The 25,414-nt window shown below is 41.0% G+C and overlaps 1 protein-coding gene across 1 annotated transcript; it reads left to right on the top strand.

Annotated features, from left to right (window-relative positions):
• Positions 1 to 11,370: 11,370 nt before the first annotated feature.
• LOC122018010 (ELMO domain-containing protein A-like) lies at positions 11,371 to 23,952 on the top strand. The gene is made up of 9 exons (XM_042575751.1): positions 11,371 to 11,788; positions 12,254 to 12,366; positions 21,154 to 21,222; positions 21,557 to 21,672; positions 22,038 to 22,092; positions 22,401 to 22,521; positions 23,328 to 23,375; positions 23,441 to 23,535; positions 23,633 to 23,952. Exons 2-9 carry the CDS (start codon positions 12,262 to 12,264, stop codon positions 23,732 to 23,734), a joined length of 711 nt encoding a protein of 236 aa, XP_042431685.1. The 5' UTR covers positions 11,371 to 11,788; positions 12,254 to 12,261; the 3' UTR covers positions 23,735 to 23,952.
• Positions 23,953 to 25,414: the final 1,462 nt, after the last annotated feature.

Here is a 25,414-nt window from a genome sequence, read left to right as displayed (position 1 = left end):
TCTAACCCAAGTTTTGATGAATGACAAATAGGTTAAGTTAGTTGTGTTGTTGTCTGACACTTTGATTGAGTGTGCAGGAGAAGTCCAGCTAGGTCAAGGATGTCTGGCACGAAGTCCGGCTAGGTCGATGGTGGCCGGATGGTGGCGAGAAGTCCAATGGTCGACGGGCCGGCGCTGGCGAGAAGTCGGCTAGGTCGACGGGCCGCCGGATAGGTGGCGAGAAGTCAGCGGTCGGCAGGTGGCCGGACGCTTGAAGTCCGACGGTCGACGGGCCGGACGTCTGGCGGTAAGTAAGGTAAGTCGGTGGAGGGAGTGATCATGAGGACGCGTTCCCGGGAAGGGAACATTAGGCGTCGATCCGGCTTAGATCCATTTCGGATATCTAAGTCGAGATCGTGACTAGATTCCGATCTCGGAAAGACGGAATCTAAGTCATACTCTTGATGCTAATTTTTATTACTTAGCGTATCTGTAAAAATGTGCTAACAAACTGTGCTGCAGGGTTTATTTGCCTCGGACTAACATTGTTTTGCAGGTAGGGAACAGTGAGGGTCCGGGCGCCCGGAAGTCCGGGCGCCTGGAAGGGATCCAGGCGCCCGGAGGCAAATTTTATCCCAGGACGACGTTGACACTTGGAGCATGCTGGTTGGGAGTGTTACGTCTGTTGGAGTGTATACTGAAAGCCTAAGCTTTGTAAACATTCATTATGAATAAAGAATCGCATTTGGTCTAATTATCTACATTTGTTTGTAGTTGTTCATTTAATTTATATTGTAGATAACATAGTATGTGGTGTCACATACAGAAGATGATGTTATCAGTACCTTATAAATTATAAACAGTAGCTCACGACCAGAATGGAAAGGAACAAACCATTAGAAGGTCGTAGTGTAATTAGGTATTAGTTTATCTTGACTATATAATTACACTAGTACACTCAGAGTGTATTGAGTAGGACCATTTGAGGTCGTTTCTTTTATACTGACTTTATAAAGGAACAAAGACCTCGGTTATTATGGAAGTGTGTGCTCTTAATCCTAATATAATAACAAGCACATATATTTGATATTTATTTCTTTAATTTATCAATGGGTGAGATTTAGTTCGATGAATCAATAAGCCCGATAAATTGGGAAATGATATCACTTATAGTGTGTGTTGTTGATTATAGAAGGAAATTGTGTCGTAGAGATACTAGGTTGATAATGTCCCCAAGAGGAGCTCATAAGGATTGTCATGTTAAACCCTGCAGGTGGACTTAGTCCGACATGACGATAAGGTTGAGTGGTACTACTCTTGGACTTAGACATTAATTAAATGAGTTGTCGAACTCACTTAATTAGTGGACATTCGATATCTTAAACACGGAGACTAACACACTCATAATAAGAAGGAGCCAAAATGTAATTTGGGATTGGTGCGGTAGTTCAATGATAGTTCTCTAGTGGAATGAATTATCATTGATAAAATTAAGTTGTGTGTTCGGGGCGAACACGGGATGCTTAATTTTATCGGGAGACCAAAACCAATTCCTCCTCTCGGTCCCTATCGTAGTCTCTTATTTATAGAGTTCTATACCCACCTATACCCACCTTCATACCCACCCTTAGGGGCCAAGCTAGCTTGGGATCGAGCTAGGGCTGGGTATGAATTGGGTGGCCGGCCTAGCTTGAACCCAAGCTAGTAGGGCGGCAAAATAAATAAAAAGAAATTTAATTTTAAATTTTATTATTATGTGGAAGATATATTTTAAAGAGAATTAAAATTAAAATATCTCTCTGTAAAAGATCTAAAAGATTAAAGAAAGAGATTAGATCTCTTTCCTTATTTAGATTGGAGAGATGTTTTATTTTTCTTTAAAAATTATTCACATGTTGATAAAATTAAAATTATAGAAATTTCCTTTTATCAACCATGAAGAGATTTTAAAGAAATTTTATTTTTAAAATTTCCGGAAACAAATTAGGAAGTTTTAATTGTTGATTAAAACTTGTCCTCTTTGTTATCCAATGATGGGCCGGCCACTTGAAATTAATTGGGGAAATTTTATTTTATTTCTCTCAATTAAATCATGTCAAGGAAATTAAGAAAAAATTATTGTAATTAAATTTCCTAATTTACCTAGGCCAAGGAATATAAAAGAAGGGGTGAGGGTGCCTTCACAAGACACAACATCTATTATTCCTCTCCCTCTTTTGTTCCTTGGTGTGGCCGGCCAACCTCTCCCTCTCTTCCTCGTGTGGTGGCGAACCCTACCCTTCTATTGAAGCTCTTGTGGTGGCGGATACTACTCGGAGAAGAAGAAGAAGAAGGAGAAAGCTAGCATCTCTTGGAGCTTGGTTAGTATTTTGTTTTTCCTCCTTGGTGAAGCTTCCTCTTTGTTGGCCGAACCTAGCTAGGAGGAGAAGAAGGTGATTGGTGGTTTCTCGTCTCGGAAGATTGTTGCCCACACAACGTCTGAGGTTAGAAGAGGAATACGGTAGAAGATCAAGAGGTTTTTCTACAAGGTATAACTAGTAATTTCTATTTCCGCATCATGCTAGTTATTTATGGAAATAATACCAAATACAAGAGGCTTACGTTCTAGAATTTCGAATATGTTTTTTCGAAGTTGTGTTCTTTTGTTTCTTTCTTTTCCTTGTGATTTGATTGTTCTCTTTGGTTAACCTAAAGTTATTTTAGGAAATTAAATATTAGCTTTCTATTAAAGGTTTTGTCTAGTCGGTGGTGGTTGCTCCCATATCCAAGAAGGCCATGTGCCTCGCCACGTCAGTACTGGGAACCTTTTATGGAAATTAATATTTAATGGAATTAATAACTTAAGGAGACTTGGATCGAACGTGTTAAGTTCCGCAGGAGATCCAAGTCAAAACCTAAAAGAACAAATAGATTAAGTTTTGGATCAAACGTGTTAAGTTCCGCAGGCGATCCAAAATTTAATTTAAAAAGAACACATGGTAGCTAGGAAAAGGTTCAGACCTTTGTACAAAATTTTTGTACAGTGGAACCTATAGGTTTTCCGAGTAGCAACCAACAACGTCACATTCCAGGCGCCCGGAAGGGATCCAGGCACCCGGAGCAGCATATAAAAGAAGCCCCAGGCAGGAGCTTCAAAATATCAGTCTTCTGAGAACTCTGAGTCCAATCACTCTGCTGCTCTGCGCTCCAACAACGTTCACAAAGCTCCGACGACTCACTCCGGCTCTCTTTTTAATTCATTGTTTGTCGGTTAGCTTTGTTTTCTTTCTTTTTCATTAGCAATATTTGTACGTAAATTGTAATTATCCGAATTGCTAGTGAATTGCCCAACGAAAGTACTCAAGGAGTACGGGCCTTCGAGTAGGAGTCGTCACAGGCTCCGAACGAAGTAAAAATCAACAGTGTTTATCTCTTTACTCCTTTACTTTTCCGCTACGTTTTAACTCGAGATTTTCGAATCGATATTCACCCCCCCTCTATCGAATTCAACGGTCTTACAGAAGGCTCCGATCGGGAAGTCGAGCGCCCGCTCAGACAAAAAAGGCGTCGGACGGAGACGCCGCTGCGATCGGCTACTTCCGCTGTTTCATGTGTCCGAGCGGACGGGATCTGCTTCTCGTGGGAAAACCCCAATGGTGGAGGAATTATCCTCTGATCAGAATCCATCTCAACTGAACCCGCCTGCCGATCCTATCGAGGCTGTGCCGGTCAGCACTCTTCCACCTGCCTCCCACCGGGTTCAGCACTCGGTCATTTTGTCCAAGTTCTCCGCCCCGACCTCTACTCCCTCTAGGTCTGCTCACACGACTCCCGGTCAGAGCCGCACCATCAGGGCCACTCTGCACCTTCCCACCGAGGGGCTTTTGGACGAGTCTGATCGGCCGACAGTGCCCGAGCATACGATCACCCTGAAGGGGCCCCTCGCCGAGATGTGGGCTGACGCTCGGGCCCGTGTTGCGATGATTCCGCTCGGCAACCTAGCCAACAGCCACATGCAGCAGGCCACTGGGGTAAGTGTGTTTTCTTCCGAAGTTCTTCACGGCGTCTTTCCGATCGGCTATTAATATTAGTGTTTATGTCAAAGATGGGTGGAGGAGATCGCTGTCTCCAACCGCCCTGGCCATGGCGGATGAGGAGCTGAAGAGGCTGAAGAGTTCGGGTGGCCCGTCCTCCCAGGGCCCCTCATATGCCGAGCTGCAGAAGGAGCTCAAGAGGACCAAAGATTTGTTGGAGGCCGAGCGAAAGAAGACGGCCGACCAGGCCTATACGCAAGCCGAATTCGAAAAATAGGTCAAAACTTTTGACCGGAAAATAAGCCTGGCCACCGATCGGAAGAAGCAGGCTATCGCCAATCTGGATAAGAAGAACGTCGAGGCGCGGGCCTTGGAGCAACGAGTTAAGGAGTTGATGGAGCAACTGGACGGCGAGAAGACGGGCCGCTCGGCGGAGGCGACCAAACATAAGGACAAACTGAAGACCTTGCAGGAGGCTCTTGAAGCTTCCCGAGCTGCCTTAAGGGAGTATCAAGAGGCCGAGCCAGGTCGGGTTGCAGCCCTGAGACTGTAGCACATCCGCTCGAACGAATTTTCTGAGAAAGTCTGCGAGCGGATGTATACTGCCTTTGAGTTGGCCATTGCCGCCACGATGGACTATCTGAAGTCCAAGGGTCAGCTTCCCGACTCCGCTGCCATCTCGGCAAAAGACTACACGACGCTCCTTTCTTCTATCCCGAAGCACGTTTATAATTTCCTTGAATGAAGTGTTTTTTGTAATCACTCCGACCGACTCTTATGGCCTGAATTTTAATGAAGATATGTCGTCCTTTTGTTAGCTTACTCCTTTTTTTTTTGTTTTATCAATACCTGTGTATTCCGATCGGAGCGCGAACTACTGTCGTTCGCGTCCCCCACCTTCCCTTCTCGTTAATCGTCTCTCATCTTGCCTTCCTCGCTTTCAAAAGGAATTTTTGACGAAGTATTTTCTGTAACTAGGCCGCTTGTCTGGGCCACTTGACCTTTTGTAGCTTGGCCAATCGGCCGCTCGGCTCACAAGCCGACCTTTTTATTATCTTCTTGTCGATCGACTCGGACGGAAGTACGTTATTATTTTCTTCTTGCCCCTAAGAGCAAGGCTTGCCGATTGCTGGTGTTTACCCCCGAGCCGAAGCTTGCATGACTTGTCTCGTCCAGGCAGTTCGATTCTAAGATTTAACGTCGCTGCTCGACGGTCTTCCGGCCGGAGGGTTTATAGTCGCCGGTTCGACTCTAAGATTTAACGTCGCTGCTCGACGGTCTTTCGGCCGGAGGGTTTATAGTTGCCGGTTCGACTCTAAGATTTAACGTCGCTGCTCGACGGTCTTCCGGCCGGAGGGTTTATATTCGGCCGGAGGGTTTATAGTCGCCGGTTCGACTCTAAGATTTGACGTCGCTGCTCGACGGTCTTCCGGCCGGAGGGTTTATAGTCGCCGGTTCGACTCTAAGATTTAACGTCGCTGCTCGACGGTCTTCCGGCCGGAGGGTTTATAGTCGCCGGTTCGACTCTAAGATTTAACGTCGCTGCTTGACGGTCTTCAGGCATAACTTGGATAATATACGCCCGGCTTAACGGCACGGGGTCTTCACCATGCCTTCATGCAGCTACCCGCTTGGCGCACAATGCTCATGCCTTTGCTTTGTTCTCATAACTTTTACTCCTATAGCCAAAGGATACAGCCGAACGGAATATTCATGAAATATATTACATCAGCGCACCTTTCATCCGGCCCGATAGGGCTGGAGGTGGTTTGCGCTCCATGGTCTCTGTAGTCGTCGTCCATCCTCATCCTCCAAGTAGTAGGCTCCCGATCGGAGCTTCTCGACGACTTTGAAGGGTCCTGCCCAGGGAGCCTCCAGCTTGCCTACGTCCCCGACCGGCTTCACTTTCTTCCAGACCAAGTCACCCACCTGGAATGCTCGGGGAATCACGCGGCGGTTGTAGTTCTGCTTCATTCTTTGCCTGTAGGCTATCAGTCGGACGGACGCTTTGGCTCACTCCTCGTTGATCAAGTCCAATTCTAGCTGCCTTCGCTCGCCATTATCCTCGTCGTAGTTCTAGATCCGGACAGACTCTACGTCGACTTCGACTGGGATGACCGCCTCGCCTCCATATACCAGGTGGAACGGTGTTACTCCCATTCCCTCCATAGGGGTCATGCTGATAGCCCATAGGACTCCCGGCAGCTCGTCCACCCAGCTTCCTCCCATGTGGTCGAGTCGAGCCCGAAAAATTCGGAGGATCTCCCTGTTGGCTACTTCGGCTTGACCGTTACTTTGGGGATACGCCACAAACGTGAAGTGCTGCTCAATGCCATATCCCTCGCACTATTCCTCGAGCTGCTTTCCGACGAACTGTCGCCTGTTGTCCGACATGAGCCGCCGCGGAATGCCGAACCGACAGATGATGTGTTGCAAGATGAATTTCTTGACCATCTGCTCGGTTATCTTGGCCAGTGGCTCAGCTTCCACCCACTTGGAGAAGTAATCGACTGCCACCATTAGGAACCTCCGTTGTCCGATCGCCATAGGGAAAGGTCCTACGATGTCCATGCCCCACTGGTCGAACGGGCAGGACACGGTGGACGCTTTCATTTCCTCCGTCGGCCTATGAGATAAACTGTGGTACTTCTAACAAGAAAGACATGTTGCGACGGTCCGAGCGACGTCCTCGTGTAGAGTTGGCCAGAAGTATCCGGCCAGCAGGATCTTCCTAGCCAAAGACCGGCCGCCCGGATGACCTCCGTAAGATCCTTGGTGTACCTCCTGGAGAATGTACTTGGCGTCTTCCGAACTGACACACTTCAGCAGAGGTCGGGAGAACGCCTTTTTGTAAAGCTGATCTCCGATGAGCATGAACCGGCCGGCTCTCCTCCTCAGTAGCTGGGCTTCCTCCCGATCGGATGACGTGACCCCTGAGCGCAGAAACTCCATTATGGTTGTTCTCCAATCGTTCGGGAATGTGAGGTCTTCCATCCTGTCCACGTGCGCTACCAAGGATACTTGCTCGATTGGTTGCTGGATGACGACCGGCGATATCGAACTTGCGAGCTTGGCTAATTCATCTGCCGCCTGGTTCTCCGTTCGGGGTATCTTCTGGACCACCACCTCGGTGAAGCTGGTTTTGAGTTTTTCAAAGGCCTCCGCGTACAGCCTGAGTCTTGCGTTGTTTATCTCAAAGGCGTCCGTGAGTTGTTGAGCGGCTAGCTGGGAATCCGAGTGGATCACCACCCGGCTGGCTCCAACATGTCGTGCGGCCTGTAGTCCGGCTATGAGGGCTTCGTACTCTGCCTCATTATTTTTTGCCCGGTAGTCCAGCCGAACGGACAAATGCATCTGCTCTTCCTGTGGCGAAAGTAGCAGGATCCCAATTCCGCTTCCAAGCCGAGTGAACGATCCGTCCACATATACTTTCCATGTAGCTTCGGGCTCGGGCTTTTGTACCTCCGTCACGAAATCTGCCAAGGACTGTGCCTTGATCGCCGAGCGGGGTTGGTATTGGATGTCGAATTCGCTTAGCTCCGTCGTCCACTTGATGAGTTGTCTGGATGCTTCAGGGTTTAGGAGTACCCTTCCCAATGGGCTATTCGTCATCACAATAATGGTGTGCGCCAAAAAGTAAGGGCGCAACCTCCAAGCGGCAAGGACCAAGGCGAAGGCCAACTTCTCGAGACCGGTGTAGCGAGACTCAGCATCCTTTAAGATATGGCTTAAGAAGTACACAGGCTGTTCTTCGCCGTTCGACCTTACTAATGTCGAGCCCACAGCATGCTCGGTTGAAGATAAATAAATGTGGAGTGGCTCGCCTACGACCGGTTTTGCCAACACGGGTAAGGAGTTCAGGTAAGTCTTTAGTTCCTCGAATGCCCGATCGCACTCCTCGTTTATCTTGAAGAACGGTAGGCTCCGGTCGGCGGTCTTAGAGATAAACCTTGACAGCGCCGTTATTCGACCGGTGAGGCAGTGTACGTCTCGAAGATTTTTGGGAGGCGGCATGTCTTGCAATGCCTTTATCTTGCTAGGGTTCGCCTCTATGCCCCGCTCGGTCACGATTTAACCCAAGAAGCGCCCGCCTTTTGCTCCGAACAGGCACTTCTGAGGGTTAAGCTTGACTCCATATCTTCTTAATGTTTGAAAAGTCTCCTCCATATCCGCATAGAAATCTGCCGCTCGGAAGGACTTGATAAGTATGTCATCCACGTACACTTCCAAGTTGCGTCCGATCTGCTCTCTGAATACGTTGTTCATCAGACGCTGGTAGGTAGTTCCTGCATTCTTCAGCTCGAACGACATTACGTTGTAGCAGTAGGTGCCGTCCGCCGTGACGAAGCTGACCTTCTCCTGGTCTTCTCGGGCGAGCGACATTTGATGGTAGCCTTGGTATGCATCTAGCATGCATATCAGCTTGCACCCGGCCGTGGAGTCTACCAGTTGGTCGATCCGGGGCAGGTGGTAGAAGTCCTTCGGGCATGCCTTGTTCAGGTCTCGGAAATCGATGCAGACTCTCCACTTGTTGCCCGGCTTGGAGACCAGTACCACATTTGCGAGCCAACTTGGGAATTGCACTTCCCTTATGTGGCCGGCCTCCAGAAGCTTCTCTACCTCCACCCGGATAATTTCATTCTACTCAGCGCTAAAGTCCCTCTTCCTTTGCTTCACCGGCCGAGCGTCTGGTCGGACGTGAAGCTCGTGCTGCGCTACGCTTGGCGGGACCCCTGGCAGCTCATGGGTCGATCAAGCGAAGACGTCGCGGTTTCGCTGGAGGCATTTGATCAGTTTTTCCTTCTGGTTCTCCTCCAGGTCGGATGCTATGAAGGTGGTGGCCTCCGGTCGGGAAGAGTCAATCTGCACCTCCTCCTTTTCTTCGTAAACCAAAGAAGGTGGTTTTTCGGTTATAGCATTTACCTCGACTCGCGGCACTTTCCGAGTGGACTTGGCTTCTGCTCGGACCATCTCCACATAGCATCTTCGAGCTGCCAGCTGGTCTCCCCGCACCTCCCCTACTTGGTCTTCCACTGAGAACTTGATCTTCTGGCAGAAGGTAGAGACGACCGCCCGGAACTCATTGAGAGCCGATCGCCCCAAGATAACGTTGTACGCAGAAGGAGCATCAACCACGATGAAGCTGGTGGTCCTTGTCCTTCTGAGCGGCTCCTCTCCCAAAGAGATAGCCAGCCGGACCTGGCCGACCGGCAAGACTTCATTTCCAGTGAATCCGTAGAGGAGGGTTGTCATTGGCAGTAGTTCAGCTCGGTCGATTTGCAGTTGGTCGAAGGCCTTCTTGAATATTATGTTGACCGAGCTGCCTGTGTCAATGAAAATGCGATGAATAGTGTAGTTAGCTATTACCGCTCGAATGATCAGGGCGTCATCGTGTGGGACTTCGACTCCCTCGAGGTCCCTAGGCCCGAAGCTGATCTCGGGTCCGCTCGTCCTCTCATGGCTGCAGCCGACCGCATGTATCCTCAGCTGCCTTGCGTGTGCCTTTCTGGCTCTATTGGAGTCTCCTCCGGTCGGGCCTCCGGCGATGATGTTGATCTCGCCTCAAGATGCGTTGCCCCTATTCTCCTCCTCTTGAGCGGATGGTCGAGGTCGTTCATGCGACGCCCGATGGTGGGCTCCGGGCTGCTGACGATGCTGCCGCTCAGGGGATCTCCTTTCTATTCTTTGAACGGGGCTCCGTTGTCGATGTCGCCGGTCTAGTGAAGGTGATCGGCGGCGGTAGCTCCTTGGCGCAGGATGAGTGATGGGGGGAGGCTCCGACAGTCGCGGGTGTTGTGAGTAGCTGACTGATGGAATGAACAAAACATCGGGGTCCATACCTTCCCCTTGGGCTTGGGCCGATCGACCGCGACTTGCTGGACGGCGTGCGACCGAGTGTGCTGATGAGGACGGGCTGCTTCAGCGCGCGGTCCTCTGGGCGGTTGGTGAGTAATGGGTGGCTTCCGCTCGGCTGAAGCTGACGGCTCGGATAGCGTTTCTTTTCTCCTTGCCATCTGAGCTTCTTCCACATTGATGTACTCGTTGGCCTTGTTCAGCATGTGGTCGTAGCTGCAAGGCGGCTTTCGAATAAGCGATCGGAAGAACTCACCGTCCACCAACCCCTGTGTGAACGCGTTCATCATTGTTTCCGAGGTGACCGTCGGGATGTCCATGGGCACCTGGTTGAAGCGTTGGATGTAAGCTCGGAGTGACTCCCTTGGCCCTTGCTTGATGGCGAACAGGCTGACGCTGGTTTTCTGATAGCGCCTGTTGCTTGCAAAGTGGTGGAGAAAGGCCGTCCGGAAATCTTTGAAACTGGCTATTGATCCGTCCGGCAGCCTCCGGAACCACCGTTGCGCCGACCCGGAGAGGGTGGTGAGGAACACTCGGCACTTCACCCCATCTGTATACTGATGCAAAGTGACGGTGTTGCCGAACTTACCCAGATGGTCGTCCGGGTCGGTGGTCTCGTTGTATTCTCCGATCGCCGGGGGTGCGTAGTGCCTCGGCAATGGATCCCGCAGGATGATCTCGGCGAATTATCGATTGACCCGCTCGGGAGATGAATCCGTCCGGGGCGTCTTGCCCTTCCGCGCGTCACGGATGGTTGCTTCGTCGGATGAAGAGCCCCGGTCGAGATTGGCTTGTGCGACTTCTGAGGGCGTTTGGAACAGAGCCCTATGGAAAGGAATGGGGGCGGGCGGCGCTTCCATTAATTATTTTTAATTATTGACTCCATTTTTAAGAGAAAAAATAGATTTGAAAATTCAAATCGGCTCCTGAATTAAAAATCTCAAACTTCACTTATACAATCATAAAAAAAATTTTAATAAGTTTTTTAAATTTTATAAATTTTTGACAAAGTTTGCATTGGAGATGCTCTTAGTCAAATGATGCAAGGGTATTTATCATAAGTTATTTTAAAAAGGTCTTTGATTTGACTATTTTTTTAAAAAAAAACGACGTCCATGTGATAAAAACGTAAGTAATAAATGTCCTTTTGTTTTTTTATCTTTTTTTTGGGTTGATGGGATCTTTCTCGTTTATTTTCGTAAGATATTTAATTATAAGAGATTTTTTTTTTTGGGATTGTACAAGTAGAGTTGAGATCCTTAATCTTGAAAATGATGTGATCTCTTGTCAATCGAACGATCATGATATCCTTATGATGTGTATTACATTTTTGAAATATGATTTAACCTGTTCGATCCGACGACACGTTCTTTTCAAAATAGAGGATCTCAACTCGTACAAGTCATTTTCAGGATTAGTACATGGAATCGGATCGGTATTGTCAGTATTAGTCGATTCAACTTTAAAAAAAAATATTTTTTAAAATAAAGAAAGTAATTTTGGTTTTCGTTTTTTTTTTTTGAAATTTAAGAACATTTTATGAAAATTGGAATTGGTGATGAGAAAGGAACCTAATTCAAACGGAAGCAGGCAAGAATAGAAAATTTACCGTCCCAACCGAAATGCGCGGCACATCCATTACCAACTTGAAGCGACGAGAAAATGGACAAGGGGGCCGACGACAACGGGCGGAGCCGGTGCGGAGATCTCTAATTCTTGCAGTTCCCTGAGTATTGGCGGCTTCAATCGGCTCGGCGATCGCCGGGAAGAGAGCGCGAGAGAGACTGAGACGGATTTTCCATCCGTTAAGTTAGGGTAAAAGGGGGAAAAAAGAAGCCGATGGCACAGCGGCGATGAAGCTTGGGGAATCGGAGGATGAATGCTATGCAACCATTAGCATCTGCAATTCCCCTCGTGTTCTCAGAGTCGAAGCAGTGCTACAGGTTAGAGTTTTGATAGCAATTTTTTTTTTTTAATTCCTTGATCAGGCTTGTTCTTCTAGGGTTCATAGGGAGCTGACTGAACAGTTTTAGATCTTTATGCAATTAACAATCTGATACCCTATCATAGAATATGTCTCCTTTACTATTTTTCAAATCTCCGCTTATATGGGATTGGATCTGTACGTTGTTAATGTCAATGTTAATGTTAATGTTAATGCTTCCTGTCACGTAGGACTGCTGAAATTATACGATAGCTTTTCCTTTTTTCCCCCCACTCTTGTCATTTGGAACAGCTTTTCTTCAGCTTTAGGATATTTTTATTATTTATTTTCAAATTTATATGCTTGAAGTTGCTTCATCTCTTGACTACTTTGTGTTTTTATAATTTTCTGAACACAGCAACCTCATCATCCAAGTTTGTGTTTTGTTATCTGCCTACCGACTACAGTTCTATATTGGTTACAGGTGATGCTATGGTTGGACCTCGATCATGGTTTGCAGGACTATTTTCCCGCAATAGCAATAAACGACAAAGTGTAGGTGAGAGAGCAACTGATTTTTCTGTGACCCCTCTTCAGGTAATTGATTTTCACAATGGAATGCTGGTACAATTAAGATATAGACTATAATCTAAGATTCCTGTAGAGTTTTTTTTTTTTTTAAAAAAAAGGAAATCTTTCAATATAAAAGTAGTACTCTGATTCCTAAAATTTATTGTAAAAGGAAGAATAGGAATAACTTTCAGCCAGCAACCAAGAAGGAAATTAAATAGATATGTCATTGTTTTTATAGTTAAAACATCTGGCTTTAGCCTCTATAACTTTCCAGGAAACATGATTAAAATCTTTATTAGATTCTAGATGAGAAATTAGATCAAAGTTTTTAGTGAAAATCCGTAATGTTAGAACCCTAATTAGTCAGATCCACCTATTACACTATGGTTAAATAGAAACTACCTGAGGAGTCATGAGTAATTCATTCCTGACATGTAGATTCCATATTCAATCCAATGATATCACAGGATCCAAATCTAGGATGCCTACTGTATAGCACAATCATGTACCCAATTGAGATTCTTAATATTCAATGAAAGGCCCGTGTCTCAATCTTGCCAACCTTCTTCTTGACTGGTTATGGCTACATTGAGAAATTATGGGTTTCTACGCTGTCTAGCTACAAAATGGAGCCTTGAACTAGTCGTTGCTGAAGGGTCGAAACTCTCAAAGTATAAATATAAAAAAAAAGAGGTGTCAGCAAGAGGTTTAAGATCCCTCTGCTACAAAGTTACTCGTTTAGATCCCTCTGCACCCATAGTTCGTTAAAGGATGAAGTTGTAGGAGTATTTAGAAAGGGGGATAGAATTATAGCTCTTAAGATAGTAGTGACAAAAAAGACTATGAACGTAATTAACATATATGCACCGGATTAGATGAAGATGTCAAATCAAGGTTTTGAGGCGACCTAGATGAAGTATTATAAAATATTCCACAAAATGAAATGATTTTAATAGGAGATGATCTACATGGGCATATCGGAGTGAAAAATGAGGAATATAAGGGGGTGCATGGGGGTTATGAGTTTGGAACAAGAAAGGAAAAACTATATTAGATTTTACGATAACATATGACTTTATACCTGTTAATATATTTTTTAAGAAAAGAAAAGAACACTTGGTCACATTCAAAAGTGAGAATAATAAATCTCAAATTGACTTTTTTATGGCTAGGATTGTAAAGATTGCAAGGTTATCCTCGGATAAAGCTTAACTATTCAATATAAATTAGTAATATTGGATATACGCCTCAATTATAGTATCAATAGAAGAAAAATATACACAACTCCTAGAATTAAGTGGTGGGAGTTAAAGGATGAGAAGTAAAATATTTTAAAAAGAATGTAGGAGTATGAGTATTACAGTGACTCTAATATGACATGGGATAAGATGGTATCAAAGTTGAAAATAGTAGCCAAAAGTGTACTCGGTGAGTCAAAGGGGCATGCACCACTAAGTAAGGAATCTTGATGGTGGAATGAGAAAGCACGGAAGAAAGGCATGCACTACTAAGTAAGGAATCTTGATGGTGGAATGAGAAAGCACGAAAGAAAGTGAAGGAAAAATAAACCTCTTATAAGGAATTATATGTTTGTAAGAACGAAGAAAACTTAAAAAAATATACAATAGTCAAGAAAAAGGTTAAGATAGCCGTGAATGAAACAAAAAATGACGGTTATATCTAAAATTAGATACAAAAGAAGGGAAAAAAGATATTTATAGAATAGTTAAAGTGATAGGGAGGAAGATAAGAGATTTTATCCAAATAAGATGTATTAAAGATAAATATAATAGGGCACTAGTAAATGATGGAGATATAAAATAGCTGTGGATTGATATTTTCATCAACTTTTTAAAGAAGATTTAGGTGACTAACTTAACTTAGGTAATTTAAGTAGGTCAAATAAGTATAAAAATTTAAATTTTTATCGTAGAATTTAAATTTCAGAAGTAGAACAAGTTTTAAATGGAATGCAAACGATAGAGATTGGAAGTGCTTAGGGAAATGTATTGAATAGCTTACAAAATTATTTAACATGATATTGAAAATGAAAAAAATATTTGATTAATGGAGGGTACTCTAGTTCCCTTATATAAGAACAAAGGATATGTACAAAATTGTGCAAACGGGTATTAAACTAATGAGTCATACCATAAAACTTTGAGAATGAGTAATAAAAAAAATTAAGAAAGGAGATCAGATGACCCAAAATCAATTTGGGTTCATGCCTGAAAGGTCGACAATAGAGGCAATTAATTGAAAAATATAGGGAGCAAAAGCAAGATTTACACATGGTATTCATTAACTTAGAAAAAGGTTATGATAGACTCTCAAGAGAAATTATATGGAGAATTTTAGAAAAAAGAGATGTTAGCGTAGTATATATTGAACTAATTGAAGAAAACTAGGAAGATTGAAGGGAAAAAACATTAAGAAGAGGAATTGTTATTATTTTTCAACAAGACATTACATCAATAAATAGAAGATATAAAATACTGAAATAGGATCAAATAAAAGAAAGGAAACATAAGAAATGGAAATTACTAAAATCAAAGATTATTTCCTGATTTTCCAAGATTCTTTCCTAATTTTATGCAAGCCATATACAACAACCAAGCTTATCCCACTAGGTGGGGTCGGCTATTTGTTGATTAGAAGGTACAAATGGTAAGCAAATGGTTCCGGCTTCAATTTTTTCCTTTATAAAATGTCAATCAATCTCAATGTGTTTCGTTCTATCATGTTGAATAGGATTATGAGCAATGCTTATTGCGGCCTTATTAACATAGTATAACTTCAATGGAAGTTCTATAGGTTTCTTGAGCCCTTTAAGAATATATCCACAACATCTCACAACTCCCTAGCCATTGTTCTAAACTCAGCTTCTGCACTACTTCTGGCCATGACACTTTGTTTCTTACTTCTCCATGTTACTAGGTTTCCTCATACAAAGGTGCAGTATCCTGAAGTAAATCTCTTGTCATTAACCGATCTTGCCCAATTTGCAGTAGTAAACACATCAACACTTTTTTTATTAGTCTTTCTGAAAATCAGACCTTTTCCAGAAGTAGTCTTCAAATATCTCAGAATTCTATAAACAGTCTCAAGGTGTTCTTTAAATGGTGCATGCATGAACTGACTTACAACACTGACTGAATAAGTAATGTCTGGCCGAGTATGAGATAGGTAAATTAGTTTCCCAACTAACCTTTAGTATTTACCGGTATCAATAGGAACACTTTTTTTTCCCAGAGTTTTATATTATGATCCATGGGAGTCTTTGTGGTTCTGCAATCACTCATTCTTGTTTCCTCCCAGAGATCAAGGATATACTTCCGTTGAGAGACAACAATACCTTCTCTAGAGTGAGCAACTTCCATACCAAGGCAATACCTTAATGTTTCCAAATCCTTGATCTCAAATTCAACTACTAGGCTTTTCTTCAGTCTTTCCACTTCAATCACATCATTACCAGTGACAATAATATCATCGACATACACTACAACAATCTTTTCTTTGGTGGAAAATTTTAGGAACAATGTATGATCTGTTTGCCCTTGAGTGTATCCTTGCTTCTTGACTGATTGAGCAAATTTCTCAAACCAAACTCTCGGAGACTGCTTGATACCGCACAAAGACTTTCTTAATTTACACACCTTTGAGCTGAATTCTCCTCAAAGCCCGATGGACTATCCATGTACACCTTCTCTTCTAAATCACCATTGAGGAAGGCATTTTTTACGTCAAATTGTAACAAAGGCTAGTCTAGATTAGTAGCAATAGATAAAAGTACTCTCACCGTATTTAGTTTTGCAACGGGAGGAAATGTCTCAGAGGTTGTGTTTCAAAAAATATGGCATCCATTGTCACAAAAAAAATTGATATCGAATCATAACACTCAGAACCTTTTTGCATAGGGGAGTAACCCACAAAGACACATTTTCTTACCCGTGGCTCAAGTTTTCTAGTTATCCTATGTTTGTGAACAAAAGTTGTGCAACCAAATATTTTTAATGGTAAATTAGCTAAAAGATGAATAGTAGGAAAACATGTTGTAAATGTATTGAATGGAGTCTTAAATTATAGAAATTTAGATGACATTCTATTAATTAAATATGCAGCAGTTAAATAACTTCACCCCACAAATATTTTTGTACTTTGGTTGAAAAAAGTAATGCTCAGGCTATTTATTTTTTTTTTCAGCAATACCATTTTGTTGAGGTGCATTTATACATGAACTGTGATGAACTATCCCCTTTTCAAGGAAAAAATTTCCTATGATCATATTAAATTACTCTTCATTATCACTTCTAAAAATCTATATATTAGTTTGAAATTGAGTCTGCACCATATTGAAATTTATTTTAAAGACTTGTTCAACTTTTGATTTTTCTTTTAATAAATACACCCAACAAAGTCAAGTATGATCATCAGTAAATATAATAAACCATTTCTTATTAGAGGGTGTGTTTATCTTATTAGGACCCCAAATATACTGTGAATTATGGTAAATGGTTTTGATGACTTGTATGGCTGTAAAGGGAAGAATGTGCGGTGGTGTTTTGCAATCTCACATACTTCATAATGAAACAACGATGGATCTTTATTGTGGAACAATTTAGGAAACAAGTGTTTTAAATATCGAAAACTAGGATGTCCTTATTAAAATGCCACAACATAAAATTACTGTTTGAAACAGAAATAGATTCAAAGCAGAAACCTCTTGGTTGAGATTGTTTTCTTGATTTAGATTCATTTTCAATGAAGTAGAGTCCTCCACTCCTAATCAGCCTCCCCGAGGTCAAATCCTGGAATACACAGTGAGACGAAAAGAAATTAGCTTGCCAATTTTGATCATGAACCAATTTACTGATAGATAAAAGGTTACAAGACAACTTTGGAACATAAAGAATATCATTTAGAGTAAGCATAGGTGATACTATAACAGAACATTTTCCTTCAATGGTTGAAAGAGAGTCATCTGCAATCTCCCATGGATTTTCCAACATATTTCTCGCGTGTGCCTTGGGCATTTACAATGGTCGCACCATGGTTTTCCAAAACTCTTGCCATCTTTCTTCGCTTCCTCTTGAAAACCTTTAGTAGCAAGGCAGAACTTTCCAAACATAAGTTAGTAGAGACTGAGGCAGATTTGTTAAGTATAACCGTTTGTCGAGCTTCTTCTCTCCGGACTTCTGAAAATACTTCACAGATCATTGGTAGAGGAATCTTTCCCAAGATTCAACCTCTTACTTTATCTAAATCCTTTCTTAGCCCCGCCAAGAAAATAAACACCCAATCATTCTCTTGTCGTTTCATAAAATGAACACTTTCATCAGCACAATTCCAAATATTATCATAGCATAGATCTAGTTCTTGCCACAACGTCATCAACTCATTATAGTAGGAAGTCCCGTCACATTTCCTTACTTTGCTTGTCATAGCCTTGATTTTAGGTTAAAAATTTGTAAAGAGTTCTCCAAATCTAAATAATGTCTCTAGCTGCCTTCCAACACCTCTTTAGCTGTAGGTAGGAATATAAATGGTTTTCCAATAGGGGGCTCCATGGAATTGATTAACCATGCCATAAACAATGAATTTTCAGATTTTTAGGCTTTAAATCTGGAGTCTCCATCAGCTGGTTTTATCACTTCTTCAGTAACATATCCAAGTTTACCTTTCCCTTCTAAGAGCAGACACATAGTTTGTGACCATTATGTGTAGTTCTTCCCGTTAAGACGTTGAATATTAATTTGGAGTGAATTAGAGGATACCTCCGTTGAACTATTGAAAGATACCGGTGGGTTTAAATTTGAGACCGTCGTTTCTTCTCTAGACACCATAGAATCTCTACTCATGGTATCGGTTAAGGCAGTCTTCCATGGATGTTAATTTGCCATGAGAAAAAAACCTAGCTCGATTGAAGGAAAAAAAACAGGAAGAAGAGGAATTGTTATTATTTTTCAACTATACATTACATCAATAAATAGAAGATATAAAATATTGAAATAGGAGCAAATAAAAGAAAGGAACATAAGAAATGGAAATTACTAAAATCAGAGATTATTTCCTAATTTCGCAAGATTCTTTCCTGGTTTTATGCAATCCATATCTTAAAGATTATTTCCTGATTTTATAAAATCAGGATCTCCTAATTTTCCAACACTAATTAAGCATATGTATGAAAATGCAACAACCAGAGTGAAAACTTCAAGCGGATTAACTGAAGCACTTCCGATAAAGATAGGATTACATCAGGATTAGCTTTAAGTCCCTATCTTTTTACACTAATCATGGACGAACTCACTCGACATATTCAAGATACGGTATCGTGGTGCATATTGTTTGCGAATGATATTGTTTTAATAAATGAGACACGTGAAGTAGTAAATACTAAAATTAGAATCTTAGCGGGAAACACTAGAAGTGAAAGGTTTTAGGTTTAGTTGAGTAAAGATCGAATATATGGAATTTATGTTTAGGAATATTAGACGTAATGAGATAATTATTAAAATTGGAGATGATTTGTCTAGAACTGAGAGTTTTAAGTATTTAGGATCACTTTTGCAAAACAATGGAGAGATTGAGATATATGTCTTACCTAAAATATAAGCAGGATGGTTAAAATTGAGGAGAGCGTCAGGTGTTTTATGTGATCGTGAAGTATCTCTAAAATTTAAAGAAAAGTTCTACAAATGACAGTTAGATTTGCTATGTTATATGACACTGAATGTTGGGCTATAACTCGAGCACATGAGCAGAAGATGAGAGTTGCAGAGATGAAGATGTTAAGGTGCTTATGTGAACATACGAGAATGGACAAAATAAGAAATGTGAGCATTAGAGAGAAAGTCAGAATTACATAGGGAAAACTCCGAGAGACACGTTTAGAAGGTCAATAAATACTCCAGTTAAGCGATGTGAAACTATGACAAATACACACATCAAACAAGAAAGAGGAAGATCAAAAAAGACTTGGTTAGTAACAATAAAAAGGGCAACTCGGTGTACGAAGCTCCCGCCATGCGGGGTCCCAGGGAAGGATCTATTGTACGCAACCTTACCCTGCTTTTTACAAGAGGTTGTTTCCAGGATTCGAACCCCTAACCTTTTTGGTCACATAGCAACAACTTTACAGTTGCAACAACTTGGTTAGCAATAATAAAGCAAGATAAAATTTATTTAAGTATAGATAATGATATAGTAGCGGGATAGAGCCCAACGGTGTAGAAGGATCCATGAAGCCGACCCACCTGGTGGGATAAAGCTTGGTTGTTGTTGCCTTCAAGCTGCAACCTGTTGAACTAGATTAGCAAACTTCTAACCATGCGGATCAAGTACTATGACTGAAATTGAGTAGTATATTGTTGAACATGGTTTAAAGTGTCGTGCCAAGAAGGTCGAAACAGGTGAAATATCTTGTTCCACTCGGTGACCGGCACCGACACTGGCACGACCTCGACACCATACCCATGATAGCTGCGACGTGTTGCGCGACCTTGGGGTCACAGTGGAGGGGTCGCTGGACCCCACAACAGCAGCGGAGGGGTCGTATAACCCTTCCGCTACCTTTGCGGAAGTGTCGCGCGACCCTGCAGCCGTTGCAGATAGGTCACACGATCATTGTAGTCGTGCCGGAGGAATCACGCGATCCCTGCAGCCATGACTGAGGGGTCGCGCAACCCCGCTGCAACGCCAAAGTCACGTGAGCTTGCGAGTGGTGTCAGATTTCGGATTATTTTTAATTAAACTTAGGTTAATTATTTTAATCAACTCCTAGCTATGATGGAGATAATCTAAAAGGCTTTATTAAACTCTAATAAAATTATCTAATTAATTTTATATTTCATTTATTTTAATTTAAAAATTATAATAAAATTTTTATTTATTTATTTATTTATCTATTTTCATATCTTTTCCTTTTTTTAAAGATTATTTTTTTATATTGTTTATTTTTTAAATATTTATGTTAAATGTTTTATTTTTTAATTAATATATTTTATATTTTAAAAATACTGAAACTATATCGGCACGACACGATATGATACCAAAACCGTATCGTTTCGGTCCAGCACTGAAATCTTGACACGGGTCGAAATTTTAAACCTTGCTGTTGAATATGTTCTATTCCTCATAAACAAGAAGAAGAATTAGTAAGGCAGGTGAGATTTGGCAGTTAAAGTTGTTTCTTATCCTTCTCTGCTATTGAAGAGGTTTGTTATAATTGAGGAGCTTTTATAGCTAAATATCTTGAGAATTTAAGTTATTAACCTCATTTTTGGTAGACTCGTATAATTAACAATTCTTTCTAGATTATGAAGCAACATTGTTCTTTAATCCCTTACAAACCTCAACTATCTTTTTATCTCTATCTATGATCTTCCAACATGGATGAACTTCTGATGGAATTTAAGGAACCATTAGTGGATGTTTGAAGAACATAAAGCCTTGTTTATTTTCTCAAGTCAGAAATGCATAACAAAGTGGTCTAAGGTCAAGGAATTACACGCCAAAAAAGGTTGTTGTTTTACTGCAGATTTAAGAATCAAATCTAAGTTGGTCTAGCTCAACTAACTACAGGCCTCAATTCATCATGTTGCTAGTTGCTACCCGTTGGAAAAAAGAAAAAAAAAAACTTCAATAGTTCATATCATATTAGCATTTGTTACCAAAGGAGAGCATTCCTACAAAGATTTTGTGGAACATAATGTGGAAATAATGGAGAATTTCCCTTCATTTCATTCTTATTTTCTTGTATTTAATTTTTATTGAAGTGAATGGATCTCTTCATTTTTTTTCTAATTTTTCTAGGAAGCACGGTTACAAAAGCTTAAGGAAAGACTGAATGTACCATTTGATGAGACGAGACCTGATCATCAGGTATACACTTTTAGTCTACTAGTTCCATGATGTTATAGATAATTTTAACACATTTAGAAATGAGGGTCTCATTTGAGTTTTCAAAAGGTTTATGTTGTTGTGATGATCATTCAGACTTAGATGTTGTAAAGGTTACCATTGCAATTTATTAAACAATGCTTAGAAAACATAGCATTTGTTCACATTTTAGGGATCTGATTCTAATATGTTAGAGCATTTATATTCTTTCTCTACTCAACAATCAGGTTTGCTGGAATGATAAACAGTTAGGAATCTTAGAAGTTTATTGATCTCCATGTCTATATCTGTTACCCTTTCACTTTCTTGTTCCCAGGAAGCTCTCCTATCTCTTTGGTATGCTTCGTTCCCAGAAACACAACTGACAGGCCTAGTCTCAGAGCAATGGAAAGACATGGGTTGGCAAGGGCCAAATCCATCAACTGATTTCAGGTAGTCAACTGATTTCAACAAGTCAAGAATGTGTGCTTAGTTTCACCTAATACTGAGTTTGCTTGAAGATGTTTCCTTTCTTTTAGTTTCTAATAGAATTAAGGAGGAATTCACATCATTGAAATTCAGTTTTCGATGTAAAACTTGATCTTTAATTTTTGTTGGGAGACTTCATCTTGATCAGATCACTTGATTTATTCATTGTATATAGATTTGAAACGGACATATTGTGAGATTCATGCATCCCTGCTGCTAGCAATCACCATAAGCAATATTTTAAGCTTTTAGATGTGAACTCTACCTATTTATGGTTAATCTATCCTACAGGATAACAAAATCATTTCTTTCTCTTTGTTTATTTCCAGGGGTTGTGGATTTATTGCGCTTGAGAATCTATTGTTCTTTGCAAGAACTTACCCGGTATGCAATCTTTTTGTCTCTGCTGTGTAATTCCTTATGATAAAGTCAAAAAACTGCATCTTCAGTTTAGATAGAATCATGTTTTGTTGATTGGATGATGTATTTTTCTTGCTTGGACTGCAAGTCCGCCAAGATGCTACTTTTGCTACAGCACACCCTTTTGTCATGTGATGCTGCTTATAAGCTTCTTAACATACAAATGCTGGTACAGGCACAACATGAAAAGACTTCCCACAGTTTCTGCACGACATTAGCATGTAACAAAAATGCATTTTTGAAACTAATTTTGTCATGTTCCCAACATGTAGGTTTCTTTTCAAAAACTATTGTTCAAGCAAGAAGGAATGAGAGCTGCATGGGAATATCCATTTGCTGTTGCAGGTGTCAATGTGTCATTCATGTTGACTCAGATGCTTGAATTGAATTCAGGTTGGTGAACAATAAACATGCATTATGACTTGGATTCAGTTTTATAGATACATAATTGGGAGATTATTGTATAAATATGTACTAAGGGAACAGATAAGATGACTTTTTGGAAAAAGAAAACATTTGTTAGGAACCGTATTCCAAATAGAAAACATCAATCATGCCATTCTAGGTGCATTCATTGAGATCTCAATATGTACTTAGAATATAATCTTCTCCTTTTACCCTCCCTTAGAGTGCATATATCGATATGGACCAGAAGTTTGTAAAGATATAACTGCTTTGTGGATTTTATCCTACCATTGAACTCTGCAAAGTTGCATATTAAGTTTAGGTAGATGGACAGAATTTTTTAAGATTTGCAAAAGAGGGATTGTAAGTGTTCCACTATCTTCTCTTGTAAAACAAAATGAGAGAAAGCAGAATGAGAGAGATTTGATGGAAGTTCACATTTACTCTAGAAAAGTAGAAGAATCTATCAAGAGAAAAAATTGGTGCCAAATCAGAGTGGTTATCATCTTTGTAATATTTATCGCACATTAGCTTCCGGTATTGTTTAGTTTTATCATACAACTCTTGAACCCCTTAAATGTCAAAGTCAATCAACCGGCAGTATTTACCATCTTTTTTATGCTTTCAGTGGCAATTTTGAAAGGATATTAAGCATGCCAAAGAACTCACGCCAAGAAAAGTTTCATCTGCCAGTGCAATATATCTCGATTTCATTTTAGTGTTGTTTTTTTTAAGATCCACGTTTAGGATCCTTCTGTCTGCTTTCCTCAAACTTTTTATTTTCTTCTCCACAGCGAAACCCAAGACTCTACCAGCGATGAATTTCCTTAAAGTCTTATCAGGTAATTCACAAGTTAGTTGCAAAGAGGTAGTAGCTAGTTCATCATGTCTCCTTTCCTCCTTGCAGAAGACGAGGAAGCATTCGACATATTATACTCTATAGCCTTTCAACTGATGGATGCCCAGTGGATCGCTATGGGAGCTTCATATATGCAATTCAACGTACTATTACTGTCCCGAAAAAATATATTTGTAGGCAAGTTTCCCTCAGTATTTCTTGTCTGACATTATTATATCTTCTTCTGATGCTTGCCTCCAGGAAGTCTTAGAAGCAACAAGGATACAACTAGAGAGGGAACTTTCTTTGGATGATATACACCGAATTCGAGATATACCTGCATACAACCTTTTGTACAAGTAGTAGTCAATTGCGAGAGAATCTATTAGTTACTCGTAACAAAGTGAAGACATCTGTTCTTGTTGTATCGGAGCTACTTTTTTTTCCCAAAAGAAAAAGGGAAATTAAGAACAATGATATCCCAATTATTTGTAGTCGTTCTTTTGTGCTCCATTGAGCTCTGTACAGGACATTGCATCTAGTTAAATTAAGAAGAATAAAAGTTCAATCTTTATATGAAATAATCTTTGATGGAAGCAACAATTATTTTTAAATGTCTCTTTGATTGAAACTTGTGGTTTTGAAATATCATAAAATCCCTCAATTTGCTGATCTAGGTAACTTTGGATTTGATGCCTTGAAAATTCCTCTCTTCAGATGAAAAGTTTTAAGATGCCATTTTTCAGATGAAAACTACAAAGTGAATCAGGTTTACGATGCTATTTAAAAAGAAAAGAAAAGAATTCCCTTCGAGTTTAAAGGTTTTTACTTTTGTTCTCGCATATGAAGGGGAAAACATAAATTAGATAGCTAACCCAGCCTCGTGAAATAGTCGGCATTACATTGATTCCTTGTTCATTTTAATCATGTTTCTATCTTATGTAAATCACAAGATACAACTAGCAATTGATGCGATTTTTCGGCATTTGTCAAATGCTTGGCTGATGTCTCAACGTCGCCACTATCGACTAACATAGATGTAGCTATAATTGAAACGGGGAGACACCTACCTTGTTTTCGTGCAATATGTCGTTCAATAGTCATTGAGATTGATTGAGTTCTTAGGAATGAATGAGCTATTTTTTATTGGATGTACATTATCAATTACATTCTATTGAATTTCTCTTGATCTCTTTTCCACTAATCTTCTCTCGGCCACCACATTGGTATGTGAGATTCAATCCGGAATCACTTCTAGTTGATATTGATCAATATGTGCCATGCCATCACAAGCTCGTCCCTTCAATAACTTGGCGGTGAACATATCTTCCTCTTCTTCAATTCCTTGATCACTCAATGTGAACCATGGACCTCCCGATGACTACATAGACTTTGTATGCCAACTCACTGGTGGTGAGTAAACCATGGACCTCCCGATGACTACATAGACTTTGTATGCCAACTCATTGTTGGTGGTGGTGGTGGTGGTGAGATTCAAATAAAAAATTGTATCTTCTAACAAGAGACAAGTGCACAAACCATGGCATCATATATTCTTCCTCTTTGATAACCCCAGTGCTAACGAGATTTTAAACCTCTAGAACGATATCTAATGGCATCTCCAATGATAAACCTAAAAAATAGATTTAGGTTTGCAACATCACCTACCACATTAAAAGTTGTAAACCCACAAAGTGCATCCCAATGGTAAAATAGTGGACTAATAAACTTACTTTTTATGTTTACCATTGGGATGCCCTTAGTGGGTTTATAACTTTTAATGTGGCGAAAATAAATCTACTTTTTAAGTTTACCATTGGGATGCCCTAAGATATTCTCATTTTTACAATCAAGTCTACTATTCTTCCAAACCAAACACAATCAAGCAACCATGCTGATGCTAAACAATATAGCCATATCCTTCTCTATTTGACTAACCGCATCGACCGATTTTCAATGCTCCATGCCCATTTTAATTGCAATAGTTTCCACAAAACTGTGGAAATTTATTTAGTTTATATATACTTTTCGATAGCTTTTAGC

The sequence above is a fragment of the Zingiber officinale genome, chromosome 8B, assembly GCF_018446385.1.
Source record: "Zingiber officinale cultivar Zhangliang chromosome 8B, Zo_v1.1, whole genome shotgun sequence".
Classification (NCBI taxonomy): domain Eukaryota; kingdom Viridiplantae; phylum Streptophyta; class Magnoliopsida; order Zingiberales; family Zingiberaceae; genus Zingiber; species Zingiber officinale.
This window is presented reverse-complemented; position numbering and strand designations above follow the sequence as displayed.

Bases quoted from the DNA above. Each gene is read 5' to 3' on its own strand.
- LOC122018010 (XM_042575751.1), top strand. From the start codon at position 12,262: ATGGTTGGACCTCGATCATGGTTTGCAGGACTATTTTCCCGCAATAGC. The intron at 22,522-23,327 runs GTTGGTGAACAA...TCTTCTCCACAG, and splicing joins GATGCTTGAATTGAATTCAG to CGAAACCCAAGACTCTACCA. The intron at 23,536-23,632 runs GTACTATTACTG...GCTTGCCTCCAG, and splicing joins CTTCATATATGCAATTCAAC to GAAGTCTTAGAAGCAACAAG.